This window comes from Anser brachyrhynchus (assembly GCF_964034855.1).
Source record: "Anser brachyrhynchus genome assembly, chromosome: 29".
In the NCBI taxonomy this organism is placed as follows: domain Eukaryota; kingdom Metazoa; phylum Chordata; class Aves; order Anseriformes; family Anatidae; genus Anser; species Anser brachyrhynchus.
In genome coordinates this window covers 118151-146000 of record NC_137722.1, presented here as the reverse complement: position 1 = coordinate 146000, position 27850 = coordinate 118151, and the positions used below count along the sequence as shown (strand labels likewise).

Sequence of the window (27850 nt, the reverse complement as noted above, 5' to 3'; positions counted from 1 at the left end):
TGTTTGTCTGAGGTTTTCTTTTTTTTCCCTTTTCTTTTTTTTCTCCTTTTGCAGTGACCAAAACACCTGCATCATGTGGTAAGTTGCTCTGTTCCAGCTCACCGAAACCCATCCTCACTCTAGATTGTCCCGATAAATTCCTCCCCCAGATGCTAGGTTTTGCTGTGTCTTTTGAGAAAGCAAAAATTGAATGCTTTTTTTTTTTTTTCTGTCTGAGCTAGTAGAGCCGTGCAAAAACCTCCCTGCCAAAAAGAAAGGCTTTTGGATTAACAACAGTAATGGGCTAAGAAATGAATGGTGACTAATTTTTTTGTTGCTTGATGGATAAACCACCCCCCTCCTTCTCTTTTTCCACGTTCTTCAGTTTGTTTCGTGACAGCATGCACCTCATTTCAAGCTTTTCAGTATTTATTTTAATCAGAATTTTGAAACTTTTTCCCCAAAAGTGAAACGAAAGCCTCCTCCCATTCACCCCGCTGAAGGTTGGAAGTATTTCATGCTGCTGGTTTAGAGCAAAAACATGTAGGAACAAATAAATTACAATCCAGTTTTATTGGACATGTTCCCAAAAGAGAAGGGAAGGAAAACACAGCATCATTTCGCTATCACTGAAGTATAAAAAGCTGCAATTTTCTTTTTAATGGTATTTTCACAAAAATAAAAAAAGACAAGAGTGGAGTCCTAGAGGGGCAAATTCTATCAGAAGGGGGGCACTGGTGTCCCTTTGGGCGCCTGCTCCCAATTGCCATGTTTCCCATGGCATGGGCTGAGACCTGACTTCACTTTTTGGTTTCCCAAATGCATCTCTTTTGGCAGAGAAACCCACACACGGTGAACAGCCGAAATACCCCAAGGAGCAGCATGGACGTGGCCCTTCAGGCTGGTTTTGCAGTGACTCAGAAATCACTCCTAATTGGCTCTGTGCTCCCATAATAAGAGATATTTTAAGAGGGGCAACGAGCTTGCAAATCACTGCCTGGGATCTTTCAGCAACCTCCTGGGTATTTCTACATAGCAGAAAAAAAATCCCTCACGTGTGTATGAAAACAAGTTGCTTAACTTGAAGGGGTGAGTTTGGTTCATCCCAGCAGGGAGGGCAAAGCAGGCTGGATTGAAGCCAAGGTCCCAGCCTGTCCCCGGTCTTCTGCAGGCCAGAACCGTGAATGCAAAACCAAGCTAAAAACCCCAGTTATTGCATCTGCACCGCTTTTTGATCTGTGTTGGCTGATGGCTGTCAACTAGCTGCAATTACAAACTGCTCAGACTCATTAAAAAACAAACCAAACCCCCAAAAGACAATTCCCAATTCAGAAAATCACTTAGACCCGTGTTTGTCTTTTAAACCTGTTCCAGGTATTTTGAGAGATCTGGTTAGCTCGTGCTCCGCTGTTTTTCTTGAGGTGGGACCCAAATGCTTAAGAACTATGGTGCGAGGAGCCAGGGCAGAGCAGATGGAGGGGTGGTGGTGTGCAGGGGCGATGCGGGAGCAAGGCAGAAGCGATGGTTTCAGGGAGGGTCCGGTGTTGGTTTTACTCAGGCTGCATAGCATTCTTCAGGCTTTGGCTTTTTATGCTCTTTTTGCTGGAGGAGGTTTTGGAGACGATTTTCACACCTGGGTTGGTGCCTTTTGCACTTCCAGAGCTGAAATTCCCCCCTCCAGTGCTCAGCCCACTGCTGCCGCCGCTACCACCTCCTCCGTAGCCAAGACCGCTAGAGATGCCGAGACTGCTGCCTCCTCCAAATCCACCTCCGAGACCACCACCACCGCCGAGTCCAAGTCCTCCTCCATTTCCAAAGCTGTAGCCTCCACGGCCACTGCCTCCTCCAAGACCAAAACTGCTTCCACCACCTCCTCCAAGGCCAAAGCTGCTTCCACCACCTCCTCCAAGACCAAAACCACTTCCACCACCTCCTCCAAGACCAAAACCGCTTCCACCGCCTCCTCCAAGACCAAAACCGCTTCCGCCGCCTCCTCCACTTAGGCTCAGTCCACCAAATCCTCCTCCCAGGCCACCTCCACCAGCTGGTCCAGAGCTGGAGCTGATCACCGCTGCAGGAAAATACAACCAGAGGGTTGAACATCTGCTCTGGCAACCCCCCAGTTGCAGGAAGCACCATCATTGGGACTTGGACCCATGGGACTTGAACCCAACTTCTGTCCCCACACGCTAATGGTTCTGGTAGGCTCTGAATGTCTTACATGGAGCAATTGGGTAAAACCTCCCTTTTCCCAGGGTTGCTCAAATGTTCTGCTCCCAGTGGCCCCAAGGGAAAATGAGCACAGTGATACTTACAGTAGCTGATGGGGTTGAGTCCCTCGCCGCTCAGCCTGTTGGAGGGCAGACAAAGGGGAGGTCAGAGACAAAGTACAGAAGCAGGTGGGGGAACCAACCTGCTGGCAGGGGAACAGTGACATTCACTATTCCTTCTGCAGGGATTTTGTTCCCACCTGCTCTCCTCGCCCTCCAGCAGCTTCCTGTAGGTCGCGATCTCGATGTCCAGGGCCAGCTTGACGTTCATCAGCTCCTGGTACTCGCGCAGCTGCCGGGCCATGTCGGCTTTGGCTTTCTGTAGGGCATCTTCCAGCTCTGTTATCTTTGCCTTGGCATCCTTGAGGGCCAGCTCCCCACGCTCCTCAGAGTCTCCGATGGCCGTTTGCAGCGTGGCACACTGCAAGGGGAGGGATTGGAACTCCTGAGTGCTGCTTGTCTCTTTGGGTAAGACTCAGCCAAGGAAGAAAACCGTTCTGGCCAGGGTGTTTATGAGCAATGGTTAAGACTGAGGTCATTCTACCATATTTAACATTGCTGGAGTTGAAATGCCAGCCTACAAGGATGATTTTGTGTGTGGTGCAGTACCCTTTCCGGTACCTCATGCTCTGCAGTTGCTGATGTCTCTCCAATCAGCAGCATGGTGGCAGACAGCAGAGAGCTGCTAAGGGATCACAGAACAGGGCTCCATGGGCATCTTTTGCCATTCCTACCTGGTTCCTCGTGTTCTCTATCTCTGCCCGGATCCTCTGGATGAGCCGGTTGAGCTCAGAGATTTCCCCCTTCGTGTTGCGCAGATCATCCCCATGCTTCCCAGCTGTGGCCTGCAGCTCTTCATACTGAGGTTCAGGAGGAAGAGTGAATAGTCTGAGCCCTCCAAGTGGGCAAGAGGTGGCTTAAACAGCCTCACACAGGGACAGCAGTGACTTTTCCCAGAAATACATCCACGGCATCCATGGTTCTGCTCACCTTGGTTTGGTACCAAGCCTCTGCCTCAGCCCGGCTCCTGTTGGCAATGTCTTCGTACTGAGATTTGACTTCGGCTATGATGCTGCTGAGGTCCAGGTCCCGGTTGTTGTCCATTGACAGAATGACAGCGGTGTCGGACACTTGTGCGCTGAGCTGAGCCAGCTCCTGTGGGGAAGCACATGGTCCCGTGGCAGCTGTACTTACCTCTTCACATGCCACGGAATGGCAGTCACTGCCCAGGGTGGCAGCAGGACAGAAATCAGGGGAGGGGGGTGTTTGTACCGCATCATAGAGGGCTCGAAGGAAGTTGAGTTCATCGGTCAGCGCATCCACCTTGGCCTCCAGCTCCACCTTATTCATGTAAGCAGCATCCACATCCTGGAAAAGAACAACTATGGGCCCATCTGCAGCACCTGGTACCTCTTCTTTAGCTCAGCCAAGGACTGACCAAGCCCAGAGATGGGCTTGGGACCTGGGATTCCTGGCACTGCCAAGCATCTTTATTTCTATGTGGTCTGTTCAGCCCAGGCGACTGTGTGTATGTTGTGGGACAAGAATTTACTTCCATCCTCTTTCAACCCCCTTCATTCCTTTCCCCCAAAACCATAACCCAACTGTCAGCTTTTAAAGGACAAGGATGCAGCTTCATGAGATCTCCCACCCTTTAGAGCTCTCCCAGCCTACGCAATGCTCAGCATCCGTTAGAACTCCTGTCTCACCCACCTTCTTCAGCACCACAAATTCATTCTCTGCTGCTGTGCGTCGGTTGATTTCCTCTTCATATCTAGAGGGGTAAAGGGAAAGGTGTGCTGGATCATGTCTCAATAAACAGAAAAGTTGTACAGGGAGGACTGCAAGATTATTTGGGCTGGGTGTGACATTTTAAGTAAAGCAGTTACAGAGGATTTTCCTTTGCAAGTCTCATCACAAGTTGTCATGTCCTGGCTGAGCCTGCATTTTCTGATTGGAAAAAATTGATGGACCATTTTTCTCCTGTTGTGCCAGAAGGCAGGGGCTTTGCAGGGAGAGGTCCCTCATGAGAGCTGTTTATTAGAGGGAGATTCATCAGGTGCCGTGTTATGGACTAGAGCACAGACTGGAGATCCTTTTTTTCCCTTTCTCATAGAAAGTTTGATGAATATCTCAGGCTAGGTGTTTGTCCTTGAGAAAGCTAGGTTTAAGTGAGACGAATCCTACTGCCTAATGCTAAACTGAACCATTTGCATCCCATTTCACCCCAGGCTGCCTGGATGTGCCACTGAACAGGCACTCACTTGTTCTTGAAATCCTCAACAAGGTCTTGCATGTTCTTCAGCTCCCCATCCATGCGTCCTCTCTCGTTGAGCAGGTTGGCCAGCTGCTTTTTCAGGTTGTTGATGTAAGCCTCGAAGAGTGGGTCCAGGTTGTTTTTGCCTGCACTGGTTTTTTGACCCTGGTCCTGCAGGAGGGTCCATTTGGTCTCAAGCACCTTGTTCTGCTGCTCCAGGAAGCGGACCTGAGCATTGGGAAGCAGAAGAAGGTTAGCATAAGAAGCCTGTGAGTGTGCTGATGGCCAAGGGACAGTAACTGGGACTGATGAATAGCACAAACCAAGTGAATCCCAAACCAGGAGTGTTAAATCCAGCTGTGAATATCATCCAGATTATCCAGCGCTATGTTTGCCCATTCAGTAGCTAAGCAAATTTGCCACTGGTGGACAATTCTAATTAGAGACAATTTAATTCAGGAAGCCAATGAGTAATCATTAGAAAATGTGGGTTCAGCTCTTTTGTCACTTGCTTTCTTTAACATCCTTCGTTTTTTTCCTTCTTCGCAAGTGATATTTATCTTCCTTAATTAATGCTAATATCTGAGTACTACAGGTTAAAAGACAGGTACTTAATTGCCTTTTCTCTTGCTCATGTGTACTACATATAAGGTATTTAGAGAAAGAAAAGCTGAGAAAGGACTTATGTTGAGTCTATATAAGAAGGACCTTAGCTTTCAGACAATAAAGCTGGACAAAAGAGGCAGCACCTCTGCTGTGATACCTCGCAAAGACAGCTAGCTTAAGCAACTGGCTTACTCTAATTTGAGATAATATATCTTATTTCTCAGGCACAAAACCTGAATCCTCGTTACTAGTTTTCAATGTCTAGCTTTCTGCCTTGTAACTGTTTAGAAGTAGGTTCTTTTTTGATTACTTTATTAAAAACATGCAGATAGGAAATATGCACTAGACTGAAGATTTCTGAAGCTATATTTTTGTAGATACAAGACTGTCTTGCTCCCTAGCACAGGTCCGCGGTGCTTGATGAAATCTCACCTTGTCAATGAAAGAAGCAAATTTGTTGTTGAGGGTCTTGATTTGCTCCTTCTCGTCTTTCCGCACCTGCTGGATGTTCGGATCAATCTCCAGGTTCAGGGGTGCCAGGAGACTCTGGTTGACTGTCACTTCTTGGATGGTACCGACTCCCGGTGGGCCACCACCAAATCCTGCCGGACTCCTGCCGCCACCCAGCCCTCCGCCAAGTCCTCCCAGGCCCCCTGCTCCACCAAAGCCAAACCCTCCACCACCTCCCTGTCCCCCACCAAAGCCAAGCCCACCAGCACCTCCACCCAAGCTATATCCACCACCTCCACCACCGAGACCAAGTCCAAAACCACCACCAGCTCCGCCGCCACCAAGTCCACCGCCACCACCGGCTCCACCCCCGAAAACAGTCCTGTAGCTGCTTCCAACCCCGATGGATATCCTCTTGGTACCACCAAGGTTGTAGAGGCTCCTGCTGCCGAACCCACCGCCACCACCACCTCCTCCAATGAGCCTTCCAAAACCTCCTCCACCTCCTCCAGATCGTGCGACAGACATCGAACTGAAGCCAGCCCTGTTGCCACTGGGAATGACAGCTGAGGCAGCGCTGTAAGATCTGCCTCCACCGCCGGCTCTCATGCTGTACGTCTGCCGGTTCATCGCAGCAGGAGATCACGGCCCGGCACAGGCACAAAGCAGCAAGCTGGGAGAGTGCAGCTCTCTGATGGAAGGGGGTGCGGGATGCCCTTTTTATCCCTCTGGGGATCTGGGCTTGGTTGCATGGAAGTCCAGAGATCAATTTAGTGCCTTCATGGTTTTGACGTGCCAAGCAGCCAGCTGTCTTCTTGAAACTTGTTAAACGGTGATTGCACTCAAACACACCTCTTGGAGCCAGCCTGAATCTGCTCAGCTAGAAGAGTTATCTAACTGTGATTTCTGGCAGGAATTGCTCAGCCCTAGTGCAAAGCTGCTGTGTGCTTGCAGAGGTGCATTATTTAATTTCCTTTCTGCAAAGCAAAATAAATGAAACAAAAAAGGGTGAAAAATAGCTACCCTGATACTCCTACCCTACTTACAAGATGTAGTAGATCAGCGTGGAGCTTAGTGCAGGCTCCTCTGAAGTAACTTGAATGAAACATAGTAAAACTAAAATAGCTAAAACTGAACAAAGAGATTTCATCTGAATGAAAAATATTTCATTTCTTTGCCCAAAGGCAAAGTGCAGGTGTGATGTTCATGAAGCCTGACATCTTGTTCAGGGCTCTGATTTATCCAGTTGCCCTTGACTGTTCACACTTGTTGGGCAGAGACCATCTTTTGAGCTGACTCAGTACCAATCACAGAGAGGCCCTGATCCATGATTTGCCTCTGAGACACTATATTTAGGTGTCATCTCGAATTTTGACTATTTAATATTAGGTGTTTAGTCTATGGCAGGTTTTCTAGGCTGCCTTTCTAGACATATTGGCATCTCCAGAGGACAACTGCATCCCACCCAGAGGCGGCCCTTGCACTGCCTCCAGTCATCTGATGATGTGGCTGATATATTTCCATCTTGATCTAAAAAACATTTCAATGAAAGAGGCAGATTTTCTGAAAAAAATATTTTGCCCAGCTTTGTGGAATTGTATTATTTGCATGTTTAACATTAGGGTGCAATCAGTCTTGAATTTCTAGCTCTTTACAGGTGCGATTTCTTTTTGAAATCTTTGAACCTTTCTATTCAAAATGCAGCTAAAAGCAAAGATTTAACCAGCATGAAAAATACTCCCACAAATTCTGTTGATTTTACTTCCTGAAATCCTTGGGAAAAAGAGCAAAGTCAATAGGGTGTGGTGGCATTTTCTGGCCTCTCAGTCTGTGTGGAACTGCAATGTTTACAGTATTTTATTCTTCGTGTTTAAGAATTCTGTTTGTTTTCAGCACATTGTTCTCCTGCTGGCATTGCCCGTGCTGTGCGCATGACTGGGACTTAAACATCTGTCTCCATGTTTGCAGGACAGGACTCCGCATGCCCTTTGAAATATACTCATGTGCCTCTGTGGCACAAAACCATTAAGTATGAGCTAAAGTCCCACTGGCATCTCTGGAAGAAAAATTAAGCAGGTGCTTCGTGTCCTACCGACTACAGAAGATCAAATGTCTGATGATCCCTGGAGAAATGCTGCCAGTCAGGCTCAAACCAGGAGAGTTGGGTCACTCAAACTGAATTTCCCATTGCAGTGTGAAATTCCTGGTTGGTGCACATCATCTCGCTTCTCTCTGGAAAAATGTTGGGCTGAAGCTGCCTGGGATGTTAACTGAAATTCGTGAACATCTTCATTATTTGCATAAAATTCAAAGCCCGGGTGCGATGGGAAAATGAGATTGTCTTCATGCTTTCTTGACCCCAGTAAGGGCAGATTGTCCTGAAGCTGACAAACGGGTTCTGATCAGATATTAGAGGTGAATGAATATAATGGCATTAAGGGTGGGGCTGCCAGAAGAAAGAGGGAATTGTCATTTTAGGCTCCCACACTTGTCTTCCTTCAGCCTGCTGTCCACAAGGTATGCGAGGCTGGGGGAGATGCACCAGTTCTTTACTGGGCTTGTTTATTGTGTGCAGGAGCTGGCGTTTGTGGGCTCTGTACCCAGGGACAGATGTGGCTTTTCACATCTGTCCATTTGGATCAGCTCTGCGAGTCTCCACCAAACAGCAGAGGTGCACGTCCCAAATGACACTGAGCCGGATTTAGCCCCAACCACCCCCAAAATGTCCTCAATCTGGACTGCTGGCCTTTTTTTTTCTCCAAAACAACCTGTTCTACTTGAATGTCTCCAGGCAGGTGGCAAAAATCATGAGTTTTGCAATTCTGGGAGGTTGAGAAAGGCAGGGACGATTAAAGGTATTCTCCCAGAAATGCAAGAGCTGCTGGGCCACTTTGGTACCCTGGGGAGCCATCTGGTTATTGGTGTGCACTCACTGTTTTGCAGGGAGGTGATCAGATTAAGTTATGAGCTGTTAGGGCACCAGCAGCTTCTTGGTGGGTGTTTCAGCTTGTTATTTACATACAAATGAGATGAGGTCCGAGTCATATATAATGAGAGAGAAAAGCTGAAGATAACCGTTTCGGAAGACATCCTTGTTAGGTGGGTGGGTTTTGCCTTCTCGGCAAGGGATGATCTATTTGGATTTCACCACCCACCAACCCAGACAGTGCTGCTAAGCCATGTTGTTTGTTAAAACATAATTAGCAATCTGCTCCAAGGAGACCACACCCCATAAAGCTTTGTGCTTTCTGTCCGAAAAGTCCTGCAGATGCAGGGAGCCCAAACCCACCACGAGAGCAGCTGGGGTGGATGCTCAGCTGGTAGGAACCGGCGGTGGGTGCATCCCCTTCGTGCTGGCATGGGCAGGCTGAGCCCAGCAGGATGGCTGAGCTCCTCCATCAGGGAGCGAGACGTGGTCGGATGGGGCAGACGAGCTGTGAGTCAGCTGCGAAGTCTAGGAAGCGGAGCGGGAAGTCGGGAAATAAATTGCAACACCCACTCCTCAGTCCATGTTTCAGGGGGTAAATTAACCTGCCCACACCCTGCACTGCTTCGAGACTGGGAGAGGAGAGACAGATTTCTCCAAAGGGCAATTCAGAGCGAAGATGTCTCAGAGGCTTTTGGTGGTGCCCGGGTGAGCTGTGGGAGGGAAGCAGCCGTCGGGGACGGATGGTTTTCTTGGTATGCAGCTGTGCATCCAGCTGTGGTGAGAGCCACCACAGTGAACCCTTTTCAGCCGTGATGCGGAGACCTTCCTGTGGGTCCCCACACCTTGGAAACTGTGGACCCTCATGCAGAAGAAGGGTGGGGCAACCTGACCTCACCTAAGGGTGGGCGAGGGCTCTGCCCTCCTTGGTGTCAGTGGGTGACACCTGTCTACAGCCCATGGCCCTGATGTTTGTGTAGGCTTGGGTGTTTGCGAGAAGGTGGGTGTTCGAGGAGAGAGGGCCTGGTGCTGTATTTTGGAAAGGCAGAGTTTTGTTTCATTTGAAAATTAACCTACTCTTGCGAGAGGGTTTTTTGTTTTGGTTTGGTTTGGTTTTTTTTGCTTCCATCTGAGCTCGTTCTCACTGATTGCTTTAAATGAGGGCCTGGCTGCTTTTTGTTCTGCCTCCAGAGATCCCAAGGGAGCTGCACATCCCATGAGAGGTTACATTCCCTGGTTAATGCTGAGCTTCCAGACTTCCCTGTGACCACGCTCGTCTCTGGATGGAATAAAGGTATGCAAAAGTGCATCAGGAAGGAGAGCAGACAAACTCTCTGAAAACTTTGTTAAAGCTCCATGTCTTGTGAGCTACAATCCCCACCCATGCAGAGGTTCATGTTTGAGAAAACATCCCTGCTTTTATAAGGGCAGGGAGGGAAATAAAACCCATGAAGCAGAGCATGAATTATGCATGTAGTTTATTGAAGGTACAGCTGAAAGTTTGGAGTAAGCGAAGGATAATCAACTGTTCACTTACACATTAAAAGCGTTAAATCCGTCTATCTAGTACACACACAGGAAAAACAACGCATGCATTTAACTACAGAAATATAAGGTGCTCGTCGGTGTGTAATTAAAATCTGCTCTACCAAACCTGGTGTAGCAACTTGGACCAATTTACATAACCATTACCAACCCTCTCGTAAACAGGAAAAATTGGATTTTCTGGTGTCATTAAAGAAGCTAAAATAATAGCTGCAGCTCCATCTCGGACAATTTAAGATGTGGCTTCTCTTTCTGAAATCAGGATGACCAAATTTTTAATCCTTTTGCAATAGCTGAGTTAGGGAAAGAAAATCCCTGTGGAAAAGGGGTCGAGCAGAGAAGAGCCAGGACGATGCAAGCAGACAGCTCTAGCCCGTCTGAAATGAAAATCTCACCTGGCTGAGGCCTCGGGGGGTCGGTTCCCCCCCGGAGGACTGTGAAAGAGAAGGTGGGTTGTGATCATGCAAACCGTTTTCGGCAGAGCTACCAACCTAATTGCGTGTGTGTGGGCAGCGTGCGGTTGTGTGCTTCAGCTGTCAGGAGGAAGGGGAATACTGTTTTATTGCAGAAATGCTGATTATTTTAAAATGCGCTGCGGCGTCGCCCTTCCGGACCTCTACCGGGTTGTTCTGACCACGCGCACGGCTGTGCTGTACCTGCTCCCGGCGCCGCACACCCCCGGGCCGGGGATGATGACGGCTCCCGGGCTGCACTGCTCCACGCCGGCACACACCACGTTCCCCAGGTTGGCCACGCCGGGAGCGCACTGCACCCCCTCGGCACCGGTGATCACCTCCCGCCCCACGCAGCTGACCGCGCTCCTGGCCCCGAAGCCGCCCCCCACCCGAGGGAGACAGTCCACGCTGCGGGTGCTAAAGCCGGCGTTGCTGACGCCGAAGGAGGAGACCACCCCCAAGCCCGCGCCGGCTCCTCCCGTCTTGACGGCGCATTTGCCTCCGATTCCAGATAGGGATCGGCACTCCCCGACCGTGCCACCGCCGCTGACCACAGCTGCGAGAGAAAAACAGGTCCCGCGTCACTCCCGGAGCAGCTCAAGCCCGGCTCGTAAGGAAATTTACAAGCTTAGAGGGGAAGGCAGGGGATGCTTTGTTGGCTTACCTACGCTCACCGGGTTGCCAGTGCATATCCTGTCAGAAAAGAAATATCTCAAAGATGTGCCTAGGGAAATGCTCCCCAAACACATGAGCAAATGGAGATGCCACCCAGTCATTGCTTTCTTAGAAACCCTGCAAGTCTTTCAGCTTTTCTGTGCACCCAGGTGTCCCTATTGCCCACTGAACGACTGTGGGGTTGGACCCCTAAATCCTGTGGATGTCTGAATATCCCATCCCTATCCATTTGTCCTGCAAAAGGGGGATCCGAATGGCATGCCTGGTGTGCTGTGATCCAGCTGCCTTGGGAGGATTAGGAGGGAGCAATGCTCCCCTCTGCACCCATGGGGAGAGAAAAGGGATTCTGTTCCTCCCTGCACTCATGGGGAGAGAAAAAGGACGTTGTTCTGCTCTGCACCCATGGGGAGCCGCAGCCACCCAGCATTTCTCATTCCTCCCCTGCTGGGTTTCGCCAGGTATTGCTGCAAGCTGCAGCTGAGGAGGCGCCTACCTGCTCTCTTCTCCTTCCAGCAGCGTCCTGTAAGTGGCAATCTCAATGTCCAGGGCCAGCTTGACGTTCAGCAGCTCCTGGTAGTCCCTCAGCAAGCATGCCATCTTGTCCTTGGCCTGCTGCAGTGCAGTCTGCAGGTCGATCAGCTTCTGCCGGGCGTCCTTGAGGGCACAGTCACCCCGCTGCTCAGCGTCGCAGATGGCTGTCTGCAGCGCTGCGATCTGTGAACAGTGACAGATGAGAGGGTGCTCGGCTGTGACATGGAGAGCATCTCCACAGGGTTGCACATTGATCCCCTTTGTTTCTCAGTTAGGAACTGCCAGAGAGACTAGATTTTGGCTGGACCCCTGCTATGGCCAAGCTCTTTGCGATGACAGGGAAGGGATGTGTTGGCTGCACCCCGTAGGAAGCACGCAGCCAACATCATTTCTGCTGTAGCCAAGATAAGTGGCTTCTGCTAGGTGGAAATAAATCTGCCTCCTTGCCTACCTTCAGCCTCGAGATGAGAAGCTACAAATGCAAACTCTGGCGGGGGCAGGGGGTTCTGTGCAGCCTTTCAGGCTAGGAGCTGGTGAGGACGAAGCCCTTTGATGCACACCTCGCCTCCCATGCAGCGTTCAGCCCTTTGTCCTACCTGTTTCTTCACGTTATCCGACTCGCACTGCAGCTTCTGGATCATCCTGTTCAGCTCAGCTATCTCGCTCTGGTTGTTTCTCAGGTCATCACAGAACTTGCCACGGCTGCTGTGGAGCTCCTCCAGCTATTGTGCGGGAAGACGGTGATGTTAAGCACCCAAATCGCCCCTTCCAGGGAAGATGGGGATGCTCCGGAGCTGCACCAACGCTGGTGCTCCAGGGAAGCACCCAGACATGACCTCAGCCTGGACAAGGCGACAGCCTCGTGTGGGCCCTGAGCACTTGCCCTTTGGGAAGGGGATGGTGTTCCTGATGGGTGTGCACAGAGGAGAGCTCTCTGAAGCAGCATCATGATCTGCTAGGTTCTGTTTTGATGGAGAATTTGTAAAACACATTTTTTAGGTGGTTTGGGGGGTTTTCTTTTGGCATGATTCTCTTGAGCAAACTAGAGTGCGCGCACACTGTGGGGTGGGTTTAAGTTGGTTCACGGAGGACAGAAACGGTCCTCGGGGTTTTGTTGGCCAGGGGATTTCATTGTCATCTGTGCCGGTGGTGTGGATACTCACTCTGGTTTGGTAGAAAGCCTCCACTTCAGCCTTGCTCTTCTGGGCAATCTCCTCATAGCAGCACTCAACACTTTTGATGATGCCCTCCATGTCCAGGTCACGGCTGTTGTCCATTTGCACGATGACCGAGGTGTCACACAGCTGGCAATCCAGCTGAGCTCTCTCCTGCAAGATCCATCACAGGTCAGTGACCCAGCAAAGGGTGGGGGGGGTCTGGAGAGAAAATGTATGGCTGGGGAAGGTTGTCCCATGAATACCCAGCTGGGGCATGGGGTCCTCCAGACGGCTGGCTGGTTTCCAGCAAGAGCTGGCAGCTGGGACCTGTTGTTGGCACAATATGGGATTGCTGCATGTAATTCCCCAAGGAGAGTGGGGAGCCCTGGTGGAGCAACTCGCTTGGATGCAGCCCAGTGTTGCCAGCTGCGTCAGCAGTTCTGTGGGCTGTGCATCCCTCCAGGTGAGTGCTTTGGGCACTGCAGACTCCCGGGAAGTGTTTGGTTAGAAAAGGTGGAAAGCAAACACGGTGTCCCCTGTGTGTTCTGTTAGGAATGTTTTAGACAAAAGCGTTACTTTCGCCAATATATTTTGACTTAAGAAGCTAAAAAAGTTAATGCTAAAAATATCTGTGTTTTCAAGAGTGAGATGTTTCCATGGCTCCAGGCATGGTTTGGATGAGAATTTTAGGGGCTTTTTTCATGCAAAAGTCCTCCCTTTGCAGTCAGGAGACCACCAAATCCACCCTGTGCCTGCCCAAAGCGTATGTAACAGCATTGCTACCAAACATATAAAGAGATATAGATTTTTTGGATGCACCTGTAGGATTTTCAGAAAAGACACCTTTCCCCGTGTTGAGTCTGCTGCAGTAAATGAGCGTGCTCTTACCTCAGCGTAGATGCACTTCAGGAACTCCAGCTGCTGCCTCAGGAGACCCACCCTCACCTCCAGCTCCTCCTTGGTCAGGTAGAGACAGTCCACATCCTGGAGAGACACCGCGGATTTGGTGAAAAGAGGTGAAGGAAAAACAGCTGTGGCAAAGCCCCTTTTCTCTGTTAGATTTGGAGAAGCCTCCCCACGGCCAGCCCCTAAGGCTGCCTGGCTTTGTTTTATGTGAGCTTACAACCTGGCATGGTTCTTCAGGTGACCCAGGGGGGTCGCCTCAATTTTGGGGCTACACAGCGAGGGTTCAGGCAGTGCCATGGTGCCGTGGCTTTCCATTTCACTCCTTGGCCCCACACCCGGGTTCTGCAAACACGCCAGCCACCCTCAGCTGAGCTCGCTGGTGTTGTCCATAGCACAGCTCACCTTCTTCAGCACCACAAATTCGTTCTCAGCAGCCGTGCGCTTGTTGATCTCATCTTCATATCTGCAGGAGGAAAGGAGAGGGGTGGGCTGCTGAGTCCCGGTGGTCCCATCCCCACCACTGAAGCAGCCAGCACAGAGCATGGGAAGCATGACTGAAACCAGGGCCTCTCCCTATTTGCTTTGTACTTCCTATTAGAGTTTTGCTTTGTTGTTATTTTTTTTCCTCTGTGCTGAGCTTTATTCAGCAGTTTTAAATAGCCCACGCCAGCAGTATCGGTGGCTGGTGTGAGATGGCAGTAAATCAGGCCAAACCACTAGAAATGCCAAACCATGTACCAAGCTGAAGGCTTGCTTTGCTGCTTCTAGCCCTGCTGCTGCGTGTGAGGTTTTTTGGAAGCATCCAGGACTCTGCTCTGAGCTTTATGGGGAGACTGTGGCCAAAATGCCCCAAGGGAGGTCAGGAGCTTGAGCAACCTGTGAAACTCCTAGGTGCCATGAAAAGGAAAGCCGGTGTGTAATGACCAAGTAATTGGGACCTGGAAGAACTTTCACAAGATGAGTCTGACCTCCTTGGTGGTGTCTCAGTGAGAGAAAACGTCTGAGACACTTGTCTGTAAGGTCTTTGGAGAAGACTACTCTTATATGCTTGTTGTGCATCACCAGCCACTGTATGTCCTGGTTCACAGCTTAGTGTAGCACACAGGGAACTATTAAGGAACATCTGCATCTCAGATTAAAAAAAACAATTCCCACATTTCCTCTGGGAAGAGGGAATGAACCCCAGTGGAGACGATGTGGATAAAGTGTGGAGTGAAGACAAATGGGCTGAGGGATCTGTGGGAATGGATGGCACCAGAGGCAGGAGATTTGAGGGAGCCACAGATGATGTGGGAGATTTGATACAGTAAACACAGGGGCGTGCAGGAGTGCTAGGGAGAGGAAAAGAGGTTCCCTGTCCCTCACCCTAAGGAAATACTGCAGGGGGGGCTCTCCCAGTGCATCACCTGCACCTGAGATGCAGCAGTGGGACCCCAGCACAGAATCCAGCCCAGTGCTGGTGTGCCCTGCCTTGCTCCCTCCCTGTACTCCAGTTTTTGAGCTGTCTGCTGCTGCTGCTGCATTGGCTTCACGCTCCAAAAGTCTGCTCCAGTCCAGCCAACACCCCCGCCTCCATCTTCTCTCTGCATGCTACTTACTTGCACTTGTACTCTTGCACCAGGTCCCTCAGGCACCGCTCCTCATTTTCCAGCCTCTCTCGCTCCCCCAGCACACACTCCAGCTGCTTCCTCAGGTTGCAGATGAAATTCTCGAAAACAGGCTCCAGGTTTCTCCTGGAGGCCGGCAGGACGTACTGCTGCAGCAGCTCCCACTTGGTGGTCAGCACTTTGTTCTGCTGCTCCAGCAGCCGGACCTGGGGAAGGAAGAGATGCAAGAGTCATCCACCCCTCTCGTCCTGGGCAAAGGCACTTCAGGTCCCTCCACTTCCAGGAGGAAAAAATAAAAATGCCAAAGGTTAAGCGCTGATTTCTCAGCAGCCTGAGTGAGAAGAGCATCTTCTCTCAGTTAAGCCCGGTGCCACCCAGGACTCCTGAGGCTGAACGACATCCGTGCATTCGCTCTGTGTTGAGCCCGATCATCTCTGACCAAAGCAAGCTTCAGCCAAACTCTGCCTCCTCCCTGTGACAACTGGCTGGAGGAGGATCATCTGCCTCCTCTGATGGGCTGATTACAGTAATGAGTCTTTCCTGGTGCTAAAAGCACCATCCAGGAGCTCATTTGAATGTATCTGATTTAAGCTCTAACCACGGATACTTATCATGCCTTTCACTTCTAGATTAAAGAGCTCTCTAGTACTTGGGAACCTTTATGTATCATGAATAAGTCATTTTCAATGGGAGGAAGTAGGGTGGCTCCTCTTACATGGGCTTGGTTGTTTCAGCTGCAGAACAGCTCACAAAGAAAATCAAGATCAGATGGAGCAAAGGTTCCTCTGCTCTTTGAAAAATCATTTTCTATAATGCATCTCTAAACAGCAATGAAAAACCCTTAGGCTTAGCTAAGGTAACAACGAGAAATTACATTTGTTTAGGAAATCACCAAACTCTTTCGCCCACAGAGTGGAGGGACAGAAAAAATAAAGTTGTTCATCTCATTTTACCAAAATATCTATCTTTCTACTTCTGTGAGATGAAGTGAACTGTAAAAAAATAAAAGTCCCCTGGAGTTTATAGAAGTAGGATAGGAACTGAAGATGACACGTCCTAGAAGCACAGCATCATATTGGCTGGAAACAACCTTCAAGACCATTTCAGCGTCTCCGTCCCTCCTCTCCCAGGCTTTGGCTTACTGTTGGAGCTGCTCCTGCTCTAGCTATTTAGCAGGCTGGTGACCACCGGGAGGTCAGATACCGCTGCGGTTGCCTTGGGGCAAGGCTTACATCCAAGCAGTCTCCACATCGGGAGCGTGGTCTACCAGAGCCATTGCAAGACACGGGGGCGCCGGGCAAAGCAGCCGCTGGCTTGTCCCTAGAGACAGCCCGGAGAGTGGGGGCTCACCTTGTCGATGAAGCAGGCGAACTGGTTGTTGAGGTTCTTGATCTGCTCTTTCTCGTGGGTCCGCACTTGGCACTCCTCAGGGTCGACCCCCACACAGAGGGGCTTGAGGAGCTCCGGGTGGATGCTGACGCCCCGAATCCCCTCTGAGCGGCCTCCGCCGAGGCCGATGCTGATGCCGCCACCGTAGCCTCCGATCGCCACGCCGTCCCCAAGGCCTCTGAAGCTGCCCAGGCCCCCGTAGCCTCCGCAGTTACCAAACCCCACGACCGTGCCCACGCCAAAGCGGCCTCCGCCGTAAGCCACGCCGCAACGTCCCACGCCGGCGCCGCCATAGACCCCGCTGCGGCAGCTGCCGCCGAAGGAAATCCTTTGCCCTCTCCCCAGGTCGCAGACGCTCCGGCTGCTGAAGCCACCGATCCCGCACCGCCGTCCTGCCGGCTGGCAGACGGAGGCCGAGCTGCTGTTGGCCCTGCCGAGGCCGCAGACAGCGGAGGCGGAGGAGAAGCCCCGTCTGCCCAGGAGGGAGCTGGAGGTGTAGCACTGCCGACTCATGGCGGCCGGGGAGCGGACACAGCGACGCAGCGGAGCGAGAGAGGAGCAGAGGGTGCAGGAAGGAGCTCTCCTTTGGCTTCTCTGAGGCATGGCCCGTCTCCTTATATACATTTCAGGAGGTGCCTGAGATGCAAAAATTTAATTTATCCACTGGGTTTGGTCTGCCTGGCAGCAAGGAATGGCTTCCAACATTTTAAACCCACAGCAAACACTTCTATCTCATATGAAATAATGTGGAAATTAAAATAAACTGCTTTGCTTGCAAGCTTCAGTTTCAGGACTTATATTTTACTTAATTAATCTGCTTCCTTATTGTGTAATTATAGTTTAGCAAAATAATTCAAGGAGTTTTTATTCATGGCTTGTTTACGGTTCGGTTTCACCACAGCGTTTAATTATGTTTCGGGACCTCCTGCAAAATGTCGCGGCGATGCCGCCTCTTCCAGGGTCTCTCGCCAGCTCAGGGCAGGCTCTTGAGCAACGGCGGGGAGCAGGAAGGCGGATCTGTCCCAGCGCGGCGCTGACGCTGTTGGGAGCGTTCGTGTAAGCATTTGTTTCTTCCTGCCGTGGGTATGGCTGTGGCTCTCGCAGACGACTTGGTTGAAGCCCCGTGTGCTGGCAAGCAAATAAGAGGAGCGGAGCCGCGTGGGGCTGGCGGTGGCCATACCGGTGGAGCACGCGCGGGATGGTGCCGAGGCTGAATTCGGGGGGGGATGCTCCAGGGAATGGGGTTCATGAAGTTGGGGCACTGGTCCAGCTGGGCTGGGATGTGCCCCTTAGAATACATGGAACAGAAATGCAGCATTTCTGGGAAATGCTTCGCTGCAGAGTGTTTATTGCCGAATTATGTGCGTAGGGAAGGGGATAATTTTGTTTAGTATCTGGGTGTGATGTGAGTGGCGCGCACGGCGAATTCACGCAAGCGATAGCTGGAGATGCAACAAAGAAGTGAAGCGAAGTGTTACAAACAGGTTAAGAAATGTTAGCCGGAGTGAACTTTTTTCCTCTTATTCCTGTGACACACCTATTCGACGTTAAATTATTCTAGTAATATCTGTTAATGAGAAGGAACCATACCTTCTTAATTAAAATTCTTTAAAAGATTTTTGAATTTGCTTGGAAACAAATAAAGTGCTTTTTTTTTGCCTTAACAAAGGGGTCTAATCACAGAATCACAAGTGATTGCATAGCTTGCCTTCAGAAGGTTTTGCATCTTTGCTAGGACAAAGTTATCTGGTTCTGGGAGGATTCCTAGGCAATGGTATTGGAAACTTGAAACGGATTTTCTTGAATGAAAAATAACACAAAAGCAATAGGTTGGTTTTATAATATTTGTAGGGTCTCCCCGGGTAAAGGTCTTCCTATTTATTTACAGGTCTTGGAGGTGTTGAAATGAACTATAAAATACCATATGAACTTTTAATCGTGTACTAGTTCCGTCATTGCTGTATTGGTCTGAGTATACTAGGATTCAAGTCTTGCAATGAGATGTAATTTCATTCATGAGATTGAATGAGTTGGAGAAAGCAGATGAGCTTTTTGGGCACTGCAGTCTTCATGTCATTCAGCCCAAGGTAATCCAAGCACCTGAACCTCTTGCTAGTAAGTGAAAAGGGGAATTATTTCATAAACATATTTTGTGCTGAAGTTTTGGTGAAAGCATTGTGGAGGGAACTGGGTGTGTGGTCTGAAGCCAAACCTGGAGCACTGCCTGGAAACAGGGCACCCGTGGCTGGGCTAAAGCATCACTTGGCCATAGGTAGGTCTATGCAAAGTGACCTTAGGTGGGCATAACCATGGGCAAGCTGCAAAATAGGCAGAAGTCGGGCCATCAAGCCCCTGGTACAAGGGGTTTGCGTCTTGCATGCCCCGAACGCTGGCTGGGTGATGCTGCAGCGGGGCAGAGGTGGGGCATTGGGGTGCTGACGGAGGTACTGGGGTGCCGCCACTGCTTGGAGCTCTCCATCCAGCAGGAGTGCAGAGGGAGGCTCCGGCTTCTTTGCACAGCAAGAAAGACGGGGCCCTTAATCCCGGAGGGCAGCGACTTGCCAGTTTTTCCAGCTGTGAGAAACTTGGATCCGGTTCGGATCCTCCGCAGGGCGCATTGTGCTGCATGGAGATGTGCACGCTGTTTGAGAGCTATGGACCCTCGGTGCTCCCGGTCTTGTTGGAAAGCAGGGAAAATGCCGCTCGTGGGACAACCATCCACCTTCCTCCCCCAGCTGCCAGCCCTGAGATCCTTCCCTGCACACGAGGAGCTGCCAGGCTGCTTCCCCACGGATGGAAAGCACCAAACCTGCGCTCCAACCCTCAGCTCCTCCTCGCACCCTAAGAAGTGGCTGCTTCCAGGTGCCCAGCCTTGCACATCAGAGAGAGACGGTTCGGGGCAGTGCTTGTGGTTTGCAGCTGCTGAGCTTTCACAAAGCTGCTGCGCAGTCACATGGTGGAAGCCCTGAGCACCGGTTACATAAACTTCAAAGGAGGAAGCGCTCTGATGTGATTTGGTCTTCTGAAGAGCAGGATTGCAATCGCCTTCATTCCATCGGCCACACACACGCACAAGCACTAGCTGAAATCGGATGCAAATGCTGTCTTCGCAGAGACTTTTTTTTTCCCCCTCGTCTGCATGCTTTGTCCTGGCTGAGTGTGGGTCTGGTGACATTGGAGGGGCTGCAGGGAGGGACTAACCCGCCTAAACAAAAAAAGATGCATGTAAAGATACAAGGCAGAGACGAAACCGCAGTTTTCAGGCTGATGGGATTCAGCAAGGCTTTAAAGCAGCATCTTACACCTAAATTTACACAGGGGAAACCCCTGAGGTCCTCGGCCCTAAACATGCCTTGAACTGTGGTGGCTTCCATAACACTGAAGGCTTTGAGATTTACATGTACCCAGCATTAGGATAAATTAGTTCTGTTTAAGTGCCTTGCTAAAATGGGATCTGTTAAGCCATCCGTGTGGGTAAGGAGAGCCTAAGGGGTTTTCCAACCTCCTGGTGTGATTCCAGCTGTAACGACCCAGCCATCCAAGCTTGCTTTACACCAGTGAGAAAACAAATTTTTTAAGACCCTTTCCTGATAAAATGGGGCCGGCAGGGCTGGGCCATGCTCTCAGTGTTGTCAGCTGGTGCCCTCCCTCCCTGCCTTCAAGCTGGGCAGTTTTTGTGGCTCCCTGCGAAAGGGACATTGAAGTCACCATTAAGGTGGCTAATGAGGCCCCTGGGACATCTCCCTCTGGTTTCATGGGTCCAGTCCTCCGAAGATGGCTGTTCCCATTCACTTAACTGCAGCTTGATTCTGCTCCCACATCAAAGCAGGCAGTGGATTTGTGGGGACCCGGGTAGAGGCAATGGTCTGAGCATCTTCCATCGCCACCGGGCATCGGAGCAATCCTCCTGACCTTGCTCTGCAACAGCTATTTGCCCTCAGCCTAGCTTTTCCCTGGCCATTGCATAGCATTTTTGCTGCAAAAAGATGGACAAGGTAATTCCGGAGATACTTTGCAGGCCAATGGTGGTCATTGTCCATGTGCACCATCTTTATTTGCCATGCTGCCAAATAGAAACTTTCCAAAACCTTTACCTTCCTTCTGCAGCCTTTCTGCTGGAAAGAGGACATGAGCAGTGATAAACACCTGTGTCACTGGTGTTGCTCGGAAGATGCTGGGGTCTTGTGGCAGCAAGCAAAGCAAAAGAGAGCATTGCTCCCAAGGGTGATGTCTGACCCCATGGAGAGCAACCTGCTGGGCAGAGCAGGTGGTTGGTTCGGGCCAACTTCAGCATGTGCTGGGCAAGTTTTTGTTTACGTGGTGGGAAACCTGGGCACAGGACGCAGTTGTCAGACACGGCTTGTGTGACTTCTGGGTGTTTGCTGGAAATGTTGCAGCAGCGACTCAACAGCCAGCCAGCAGCAGCACACAGCAGCCTGTATGGATTTTGAAAATCTCCGTTTTGATGGTGCTACCGGGTGACCTAAGCTGAGAAACTCTCCTTCATAGTTCTTATTTACCATTTAATTTTGTAAGAGACAAATAGGTTTTGTACCAAACACCACGGGTGTCCACCCTCTTCCTTTGTAACTTTCCTCTTTTGCATAGGAATTCGTGAGGCCCTTTTGCATCATCTAACCAACCTTGTGCTAACACTCAGGGCCCGGTGGATCATTAGGACTCTGAGTAATGGGGTGGAATTGGTATGGCAGGGTCATGATGAAAGCGCACCAGCCAGGAGTAGCATTGGGAATTGCCCCTGCAGAGGGAGAGCAACCGCATGCCAAGAGCAGGGCGTGAGTTTGGCACCAAAAGTGTTCTTCTGGGGAAAGGTGGGCCTTCCTGGTGAAAACCAGCTGTGCTGGGGTTGGAAATGCTGCCCTGCTGTGTCATGGGACAGTTGTCTCTTCTACGATACCAACTTTTCTAACTAGAAAGCATGTTCCTTCACGCACGGAGCCAACCAGGGACTCCAGAGATGCCCTCCAGCAGCTGAGTGAAAGGGGAGGGTGTGGGAGGAGGGAAATCCAGCCATGGAATTTCAACTAGTTCCCATCAATAGCTCTGTAAATCTGTGTGCGCACATAGACTATAATGACCATAGAAGGTAGCTGTTCAGTGTGTGTGGTTAATGTAGTAGAGTTAATTTTGCAAACTTACAGACAGGTTTCTTCAGAAAAATGAAATACAGCCGATACAGAAACATTGCGTGCAGCTTACTGGCAGCACGGCAGAAAAGACAAGGCTTTTATCAGCAGTGCGATCTCTGTGTGCTGTGTCGAATCAGGAGGCATCGCTCTACAGGGAGGGACATGGAGCATGTTCAGCAGAGAGCAAACCCCCTCGATGGCCTGGTAAGAATGATGTGGCTGGTGAGATAACGTGGAAGAAGCAACACGCTTTTGGCATGGGAGACCTCTTACCTGAACTCACAAGTCACCGAGCTGGAGCTAGAGGCATGGACTCCATGAATAGTCAATGAGAGAGCTTGGTATTATCAAGCAAAAGATTGTTTTCTAAAGTCACCAGCACAAAAACTTGGAGTCACGCTTTTCAGGGCCACAGGGGCATGATCCGGGAGCAGAGGTTGTGTTCCTGCGTGGCTGCCAGCCTCAGCAGAATAAAAGGAGAAATATGAACCAGGAGGAACAACAATGCTGTGTTTACAAGCACCCAGCTATTCATAAAGCCTTCCAGATGGACACTCAGATTAAGGAGATTACAGAAGGTATAGTTTCTAGAAGATGTACCTATTATCTTAATGAATGGTTAGAGTCACTTTTGTGATTCATTTTGCCACCAGCATGCAAAAAACTCACAATGTGTCATTCCAGAGATGGTGGCTGGGTGCATAAGCTCTGTATTATGGTTGTCTCCACTGGGCTAAGCATGATAAAGAGAAGTATTTGTCCTAGAGGAATCCGCAGCCAGCTTCTATTCATCACTGCCCTAGTGCTCAGCATCACCTGCTCCAGGAGTACCTGAAGCTGCAGCGCTCTGCCCCGCAGAGCAGCCAGCTGCAGCATTGGACACCACAGCCTTCATTTCCCCACTGAGCAGCCTACGGGCTCATAACCTCCATTTCCAGAGATGAGCGCTTTGAATTGCTAGCAAACCACACATCCAGGGAGATAAAGACAAGCAACGGTAGTGATTATCGCTCTGGACTGGCAATCCCTTCCTGCCAAAGCTGAGCTCGCAGCTACGTCCTCGGTGAGCCAGGTCACCGTGCCTTCAGAGAGGCAAAGCCATGCTTTGATTCAGTCTGCTTCTGGGATGGGTTCCTAAACCTCTTCACTGAAATCTCCTGCTCTAGGAAGCGGTTTCTTCCACGTGTCCATACTGAGTTGGAAATCCAGCTGGGCATCTGTCACCGACCACTGCCCTGCACTTGGGAACCTGCACTGCAAGAAAACCCAGCATTAAGTAACTGGAAAAGAAAGCTAGAAAAAGCAGAGAAAAATGGAAAAGAGCAAGCCTTGCTGTGAATCACGTTTTATTTGGCTGTGCCAAAGGGACACCCTGGCCATTCTCTGTTGGAGGATAAAAGGAAACACATTATTAAGGTGAACCTGCTGCTTTCAGAAGAAGCTGCATGGAGTGGGACCTGAGAAGTTCAGGTTGCATTTCACAGCCAGGCTGACTCTGTGCCCCACAATACTGCATGAATCAGGCACCCAGGCGCCTCCTGAGCTCAGTGGGGTTGCACACACTGAGGAAGATTCATTTGGGGAACTCCAGTGTAATTTCTTGAAGCCACGTCCATGCATTGGTGTGTTGCCTTGTTATCCTCTTTGTTCTTGTTATTATGTGGTTGCTTTTTCTCCTTGAATATCCTATGGGGTAATCCACCTGCTGGGCGCTGTGTGTGATACCAGGGAGTGTTTAGCACCTGTCTCTCTTGTTCTCCATCCAGAAATGGCTTGCGTGTGGAAATCTCAATGACCAGAAGCTAGCTTGGTGCTCAGGACATCCCAGTAATTGCACACCTGGCCTCCCAGCTCCTCCTTGGCTTCCTGCAGAGAGCAGTTGGTGTTTCTCCCCTGGGCAGTTTTGCAAGCACTGTCACCATGCTGCTCAGCATCGCAAATACCTGTCTGCAGACAGGCCACCTGGCAGAGGATGGACGGGTGGCTCAACTTTCCCTCTAATTACTGAGCGTGACAACTGTGGCTTCCTTGTCCTCATTTCAATTATGGATTGACAAACACCAGAGGCGGACTGTCCCCAAAACGTCATCCCCCTTCCCAGTGGCTTTCTTTCAAGTTATTCCAAGAGTATATGATAAAGAGAAGCAGTTGCTTATGAGATGGCTACTGGGTTTGGCATAATTGCCTGTTGCTCTGCTGAGCTTCAGCACCTCCTTCCCACCCGCGCCCTTCATCACTGCCACCAGCCGAGCGCTGCAGGGCACTGCATGGGCTCGTCTCCAGCGCCGGAGGTCTCGGGTGCTGAGTGGTCAGGCCCTGCTCCTCAGGTATGCCGAGTCCCCTTGCCTTCACCCCAGAGCTGAAAAAGCACCCTTGAATGCAAAATATTTCCATGCTTTACCCTTCCACCTATCTGCTGTCTTTGCATTTTCAACCTGTCACTGCCCAGGAATAATAGCAGTGCTAATTTGTCTTCTGCTGTGCAAAATAGCTCATTTCAAGAAATCTGGCAGGATTTAAGGACCTATCCAAGGTCGACATCTGGGCTCCTCCAGCGCTGTCAGTCATGCTTGTGTGCTGATATTTGGTAGCTGGTGTGTCCTTCGTGCATGGTGCAAAGCCCTTTGTCCGCTCTGCTCTGAGCCCTGCTCAGTGCTGGCGTTTCTTATGGTGCCCATCTCCCATCACTTGTCCATTTCCACAGTGATGGAGGTGTTGTGAAGCTTGTGCCCAAAGGTTTGCAAAAAGTTGCAGTCCGGAGCAATTCCCCCTTATTTGCATCACTTTTGGGGAAATGCAGAACTAATTGTATAATGTGAGTCCTCTTCCTGCAACTGAAGTCCAACCTGGAGTGACTCACTGCTGAGGAACAGACCGAGCTGCCTTTAATCCAGAAAAAGGATAAAAACCAACCTGCTGAACTGGAGCACAGCCAGCGAGCGCTGGGTGGAGACGGAGGATTCCCCACCGCAGCGCGTGGGCAGCGCCTCGACCCACCCGAGCCCTGGAGAACGTCTGTGGGATTTTGGTTCCCACATGCAACACAAGCCCTGTGAGTGCCTAGTTTGGATATGTAGCCGTTCCAGCTCTGAAACCCAATTCTATCTATGCCAAACCGGGCCGTGCTAAAGATGAGGATGTTTCCAGGATGGATGAAACCTTCATTTCCCTGTGCTTCCTTTAATTGGGCTTGCAGGCGGAGGTGCCTGAGGTTAGGAGCTTCCTCCGGCTGCCTCAGTGACACCAAAAAAGTGGAGAAGGAAAGCTCAACCTCTTGTTGGCCTGTGTTTGGAGATGAGCAGATCTCCTGAAGAGACTGCAGTAATTTTTAAGCATTATCTGGCCTCCTAATAAGATAAATTAATAACGAGAGCAATGCTGGTGTGCTGATAGCAAGGAGATATTATTGTGCTGCTCTGGCCTGAATACACTTCAGGAGGAAAAAGGAACAGCCTCGTACATGACTGCGTATTCTCCTTCTTCACACTGCTCCACCACAAACAGTCCCTGCCTCTGAGAATTTCCTCATTTGCTGTTTGCATCTCATGGGTGGTAGAAGAGAAATCCTGACCAAAGGCAGCAAAACACAGTTTGGGGCAGCCAGGTGAAAACACACCTGGGAGTTTGGTTCAGCCACCAAGCAGAAAGGGTCACCATTCACATTGCTCTGGTACTGCTGAGCTGAAGTAAAAGAAAATGAACTGTTTTCTATCAACAGCAGCTTAAAAGGAAAGCAGTTTGATTAAGCAGAGGCAGGAAAAAGCCCGGCAGGGCCCTGCACTGCTTGCACCCGCGGAGCTGGGGGATCCTCCAGCCCCGGGCTGAGCGTGGCCCAGGACATCTCACTGCCACCCTGAGCCATCCCTTTCCAAGCGACATCTCTGACTTCCAGCTTCCTCTCCCTCCTGTTAGTAACACTGACCACATCACAAGAAACAACTTGCTTTTGAATATAGTGTGGATTGTGGAGCCGTCTGGCTGTGAGGAATGAGTGTTCACAGGAGGGACTAATTACTGGCTAATTTCTTACCTGTATTTATCCACAATCTGCTTTGTGGCAGGCTCTTTGGGTATCGTTTGTTCCCACCTGCTGCGCAAAGTGTCTATCCGCTTCCTGGGGCTGAAAGCACGGCCTTGGATTTCCCGTGTGTGCAGCCACGAGGCACCCCATGGCAGCCAGCCCCGTGTGCTAGCAGTAATAATAACGTAGTAATAATTATAGGCAGTGGCATGTTCATTAAAGAAGAGAAAGCAACGTATCAGGAAGACAGCTAGGCCATCCCATTTGGTGCAGAAAAGAGAAAGGAAACCTCTTGTGTGAAAATTGGGTAACTGAAGCAAAAAAATAAAAAAAAAAAAAAATGCAAATGATCCCTGATAATGATTCCCTCAGTAATGGTTAAAAAATGCAATAAATCTGCGTCTGCTTTGTCAGACCACAAAAACGCAACTTCTATCCCCCAAGGAAATTCTGAGCTGTGTAAACATTGTTTTTTTCACACCTGGGATAAAAAGGTGAAATTACACAAGTCAACTGTTTTTTTTGAAGTGAGATATTTCAAACCATTTCTTTCTGATGTGGCTGGGGACTTCCCAGTTTGGCTGTGTAAGGTATTCACAACAGAATAAAGCAAAATTCCTGCTCCCACCTTATCAGCGTAGCAGGCGGATTGGCTGCTGAGGTTTCTTTAGCTGCGTGTTTCATAGTCCTCTCATTTGGCACTGAAGCTTCTCCAATACTGGGAACTTTCATCTACACTGGTGCATTGGCTGTTCTCATGGGACCTACAGGATCACCCTCACTGTGACTCACCCTGCAGGCTCCTCCACAGCTATAAAATCCAAATTTTCTGCACTCACCAGGGTCCCTACAACCTCTGGGATCTTTAAAGCCAATCCTGTGATGCTCCCACACCTTCTGCAGCCCATGTGTTGTCCACCACTGAGACCTCCATAGACTTGAACGGAGACCAAAGGAGAGCTCTTATTTCAGAAAAGCTATTGAATATTTATTTTGTTTTATTTTATTTTATTTTATTTTATTTTATATTTTATTTTATTTTATTTTATTTTATTTTATTTTATTTTATTTTATTTTATTTTATTTTATTTTATTTTATTTTATAGTATTGTATTGTGTTGTATTGTATTGTATATTATATCTTTCACTTATATACTTGTTGCTGTTGCTACTGTTGCTGCATGAGTTTGAAGTCCCTTTATCTCACCAGCAGCAGAAAAGGCAGAAACAAAGACCCATTGTTCAGTGCTGGACCTCCAGGGCTGCATCTTCAGCTCGTTCCAGGCAAGGAGAGAAGAAAACGTCATCTTGCTTGTGGGCAAAGGGCAGAGCAGGAAGGGAAAGAGCCCAGCCGGTGGCATGCTTTGAAAACAGCCCTTACATTGGGCACAGTTGGACGAGATAAATGGCTTTGAACCTGCGTGGTTTGGTTTGGCTAGAGGTAAGCAATGTTTGGTTATGACATGAAAAAACATTACAGTTGCTATCACATGCACATGCAGAATAGTAAGCAAGTGAAAATGCTTGACTAACAAGCTTGGTCTGGAGGACTTCCTTGTGTAACGCCTGGCGCTCAGTTTTCCTGCTCAAATATTTGCTGCAAAGTGTGTTTTTTGAGTTGTCTGCTGTGGTTGTGCCACCTCGTCCGCCTGGTGCTGCGGGGCTGTGCAGCCTGACACGGGCACCGTGGGGATGACTTTCTCCCTTGGTCTGTTCCCGTAACAGACCCACCTCTTCCTCCTCTTCCCACGTTCTTATCTGGATGTATTTATCGCAGAGCTGCCCTGGGAGGCGTGAGTCACCCTTCGGGGGCTATAAATGAGGTTCAGGGTGAGCAGGTCAGTGGGGTAGGGCCGTCTTTTTTTGAAGATTAATTTATGTCAGAAGAGGTCCACCCTGCCCAGGTTAGTAGAAATGGAAAATGCT

The 27850-nt window shown here is 49.9% G+C and overlaps 2 protein-coding genes and 2 long non-coding RNA genes across 6 annotated transcripts in view; 2 read left to right on the top strand and 2 right to left on the bottom strand.

Moving 5' to 3' along the window:
* The window catches only part of LOC308184025, a 36575-nt gene that overhangs the window by 6195 nt on the left and 2530 nt on the right, over window positions 1-27850 (top strand). The window contains exons 2-3 of one of the 3 annotated variants that reach the window (XR_013942552.1): window positions 9680-9782; window positions 27138-27365. This is a non-coding gene — a long non-coding RNA (uncharacterized lncRNA). Of the gene's footprint in view, window positions 1-54; window positions 79-1639; window positions 1778-9679; window positions 9783-27134; window positions 27366-27850 lie in introns of those variants that run through there. The other 2 variants (XR_013942553.1, XR_013942554.1) reach the window with 2 other exon arrangements.
* LOC308184021 (keratin, type II cytoskeletal cochleal-like) lies at window positions 57-9671 on the bottom strand. The gene is made up of 9 exons (XM_080570697.1): window positions 5545-9671; window positions 4514-4734; window positions 3963-4023; window positions 3522-3617; window positions 3240-3404; window positions 2984-3109; window positions 2450-2670; window positions 2295-2329; window positions 57-2050 (listed from the first exon to the last, which is right to left on the bottom strand). The coding sequence occupies exons 1-9, from the start codon at window positions 6190-6192 to the stop codon at window positions 1530-1532; spliced, it is 2094 nt and encodes a 697-aa protein (XP_080426823.1). The 5' UTR covers window positions 6193-9671; the 3' UTR covers window positions 57-1529.
* LOC308183993 (keratin, type II cytoskeletal 74-like) lies at window positions 9952-17377 on the bottom strand (the record flags this gene model as incomplete). The annotated part of the gene is made up of 9 exons (XM_080570633.1): window positions 9952-11044; window positions 11153-11181; window positions 11657-11877; window positions 12291-12416; window positions 12858-13022; window positions 13740-13835; window positions 14160-14220; window positions 15356-15570; window positions 16715-17377. The coding sequence occupies 9 exons, from the start codon at window positions 17375-17377 to the stop codon at window positions 10650-10652; spliced, it is 1971 nt and encodes a 656-aa protein (XP_080426759.1). The 3' UTR covers window positions 9952-10649.
* LOC308184027 lies at window positions 10979-17531 on the top strand. The gene is made up of 2 exons (XR_013942556.1): window positions 10979-11098; window positions 12375-17531. It is a non-coding gene; the product is annotated as an uncharacterized lncRNA (long non-coding RNA).

What these genes read in the sequence shown, in the direction of transcription:
- LOC308184021 (XM_080570697.1), bottom strand. Translation starts at nt 6,192, where the DNA reads ATGAACCGGCAGACGTACAGCATGAGAGCCGGCGGTGGAGGCAGATCT. An exon ending in AATTTGTGGTGCTGAAGAAG is followed by an intron (nt 3,618 to 3,962) that starts GTGGGTGAGACA and finishes GTTCTTTTCCAG; the next exon opens with GATGTGGATGCTGCTTACAT. An exon ending in CTGGAGGGCGAGGAGAGCAG is followed by an intron (nt 2,330 to 2,449) that starts GTGGGAACAAAA and finishes GCCCTCCAACAG; the next exon opens with GCTGAGCGGCGAGGGACTCA.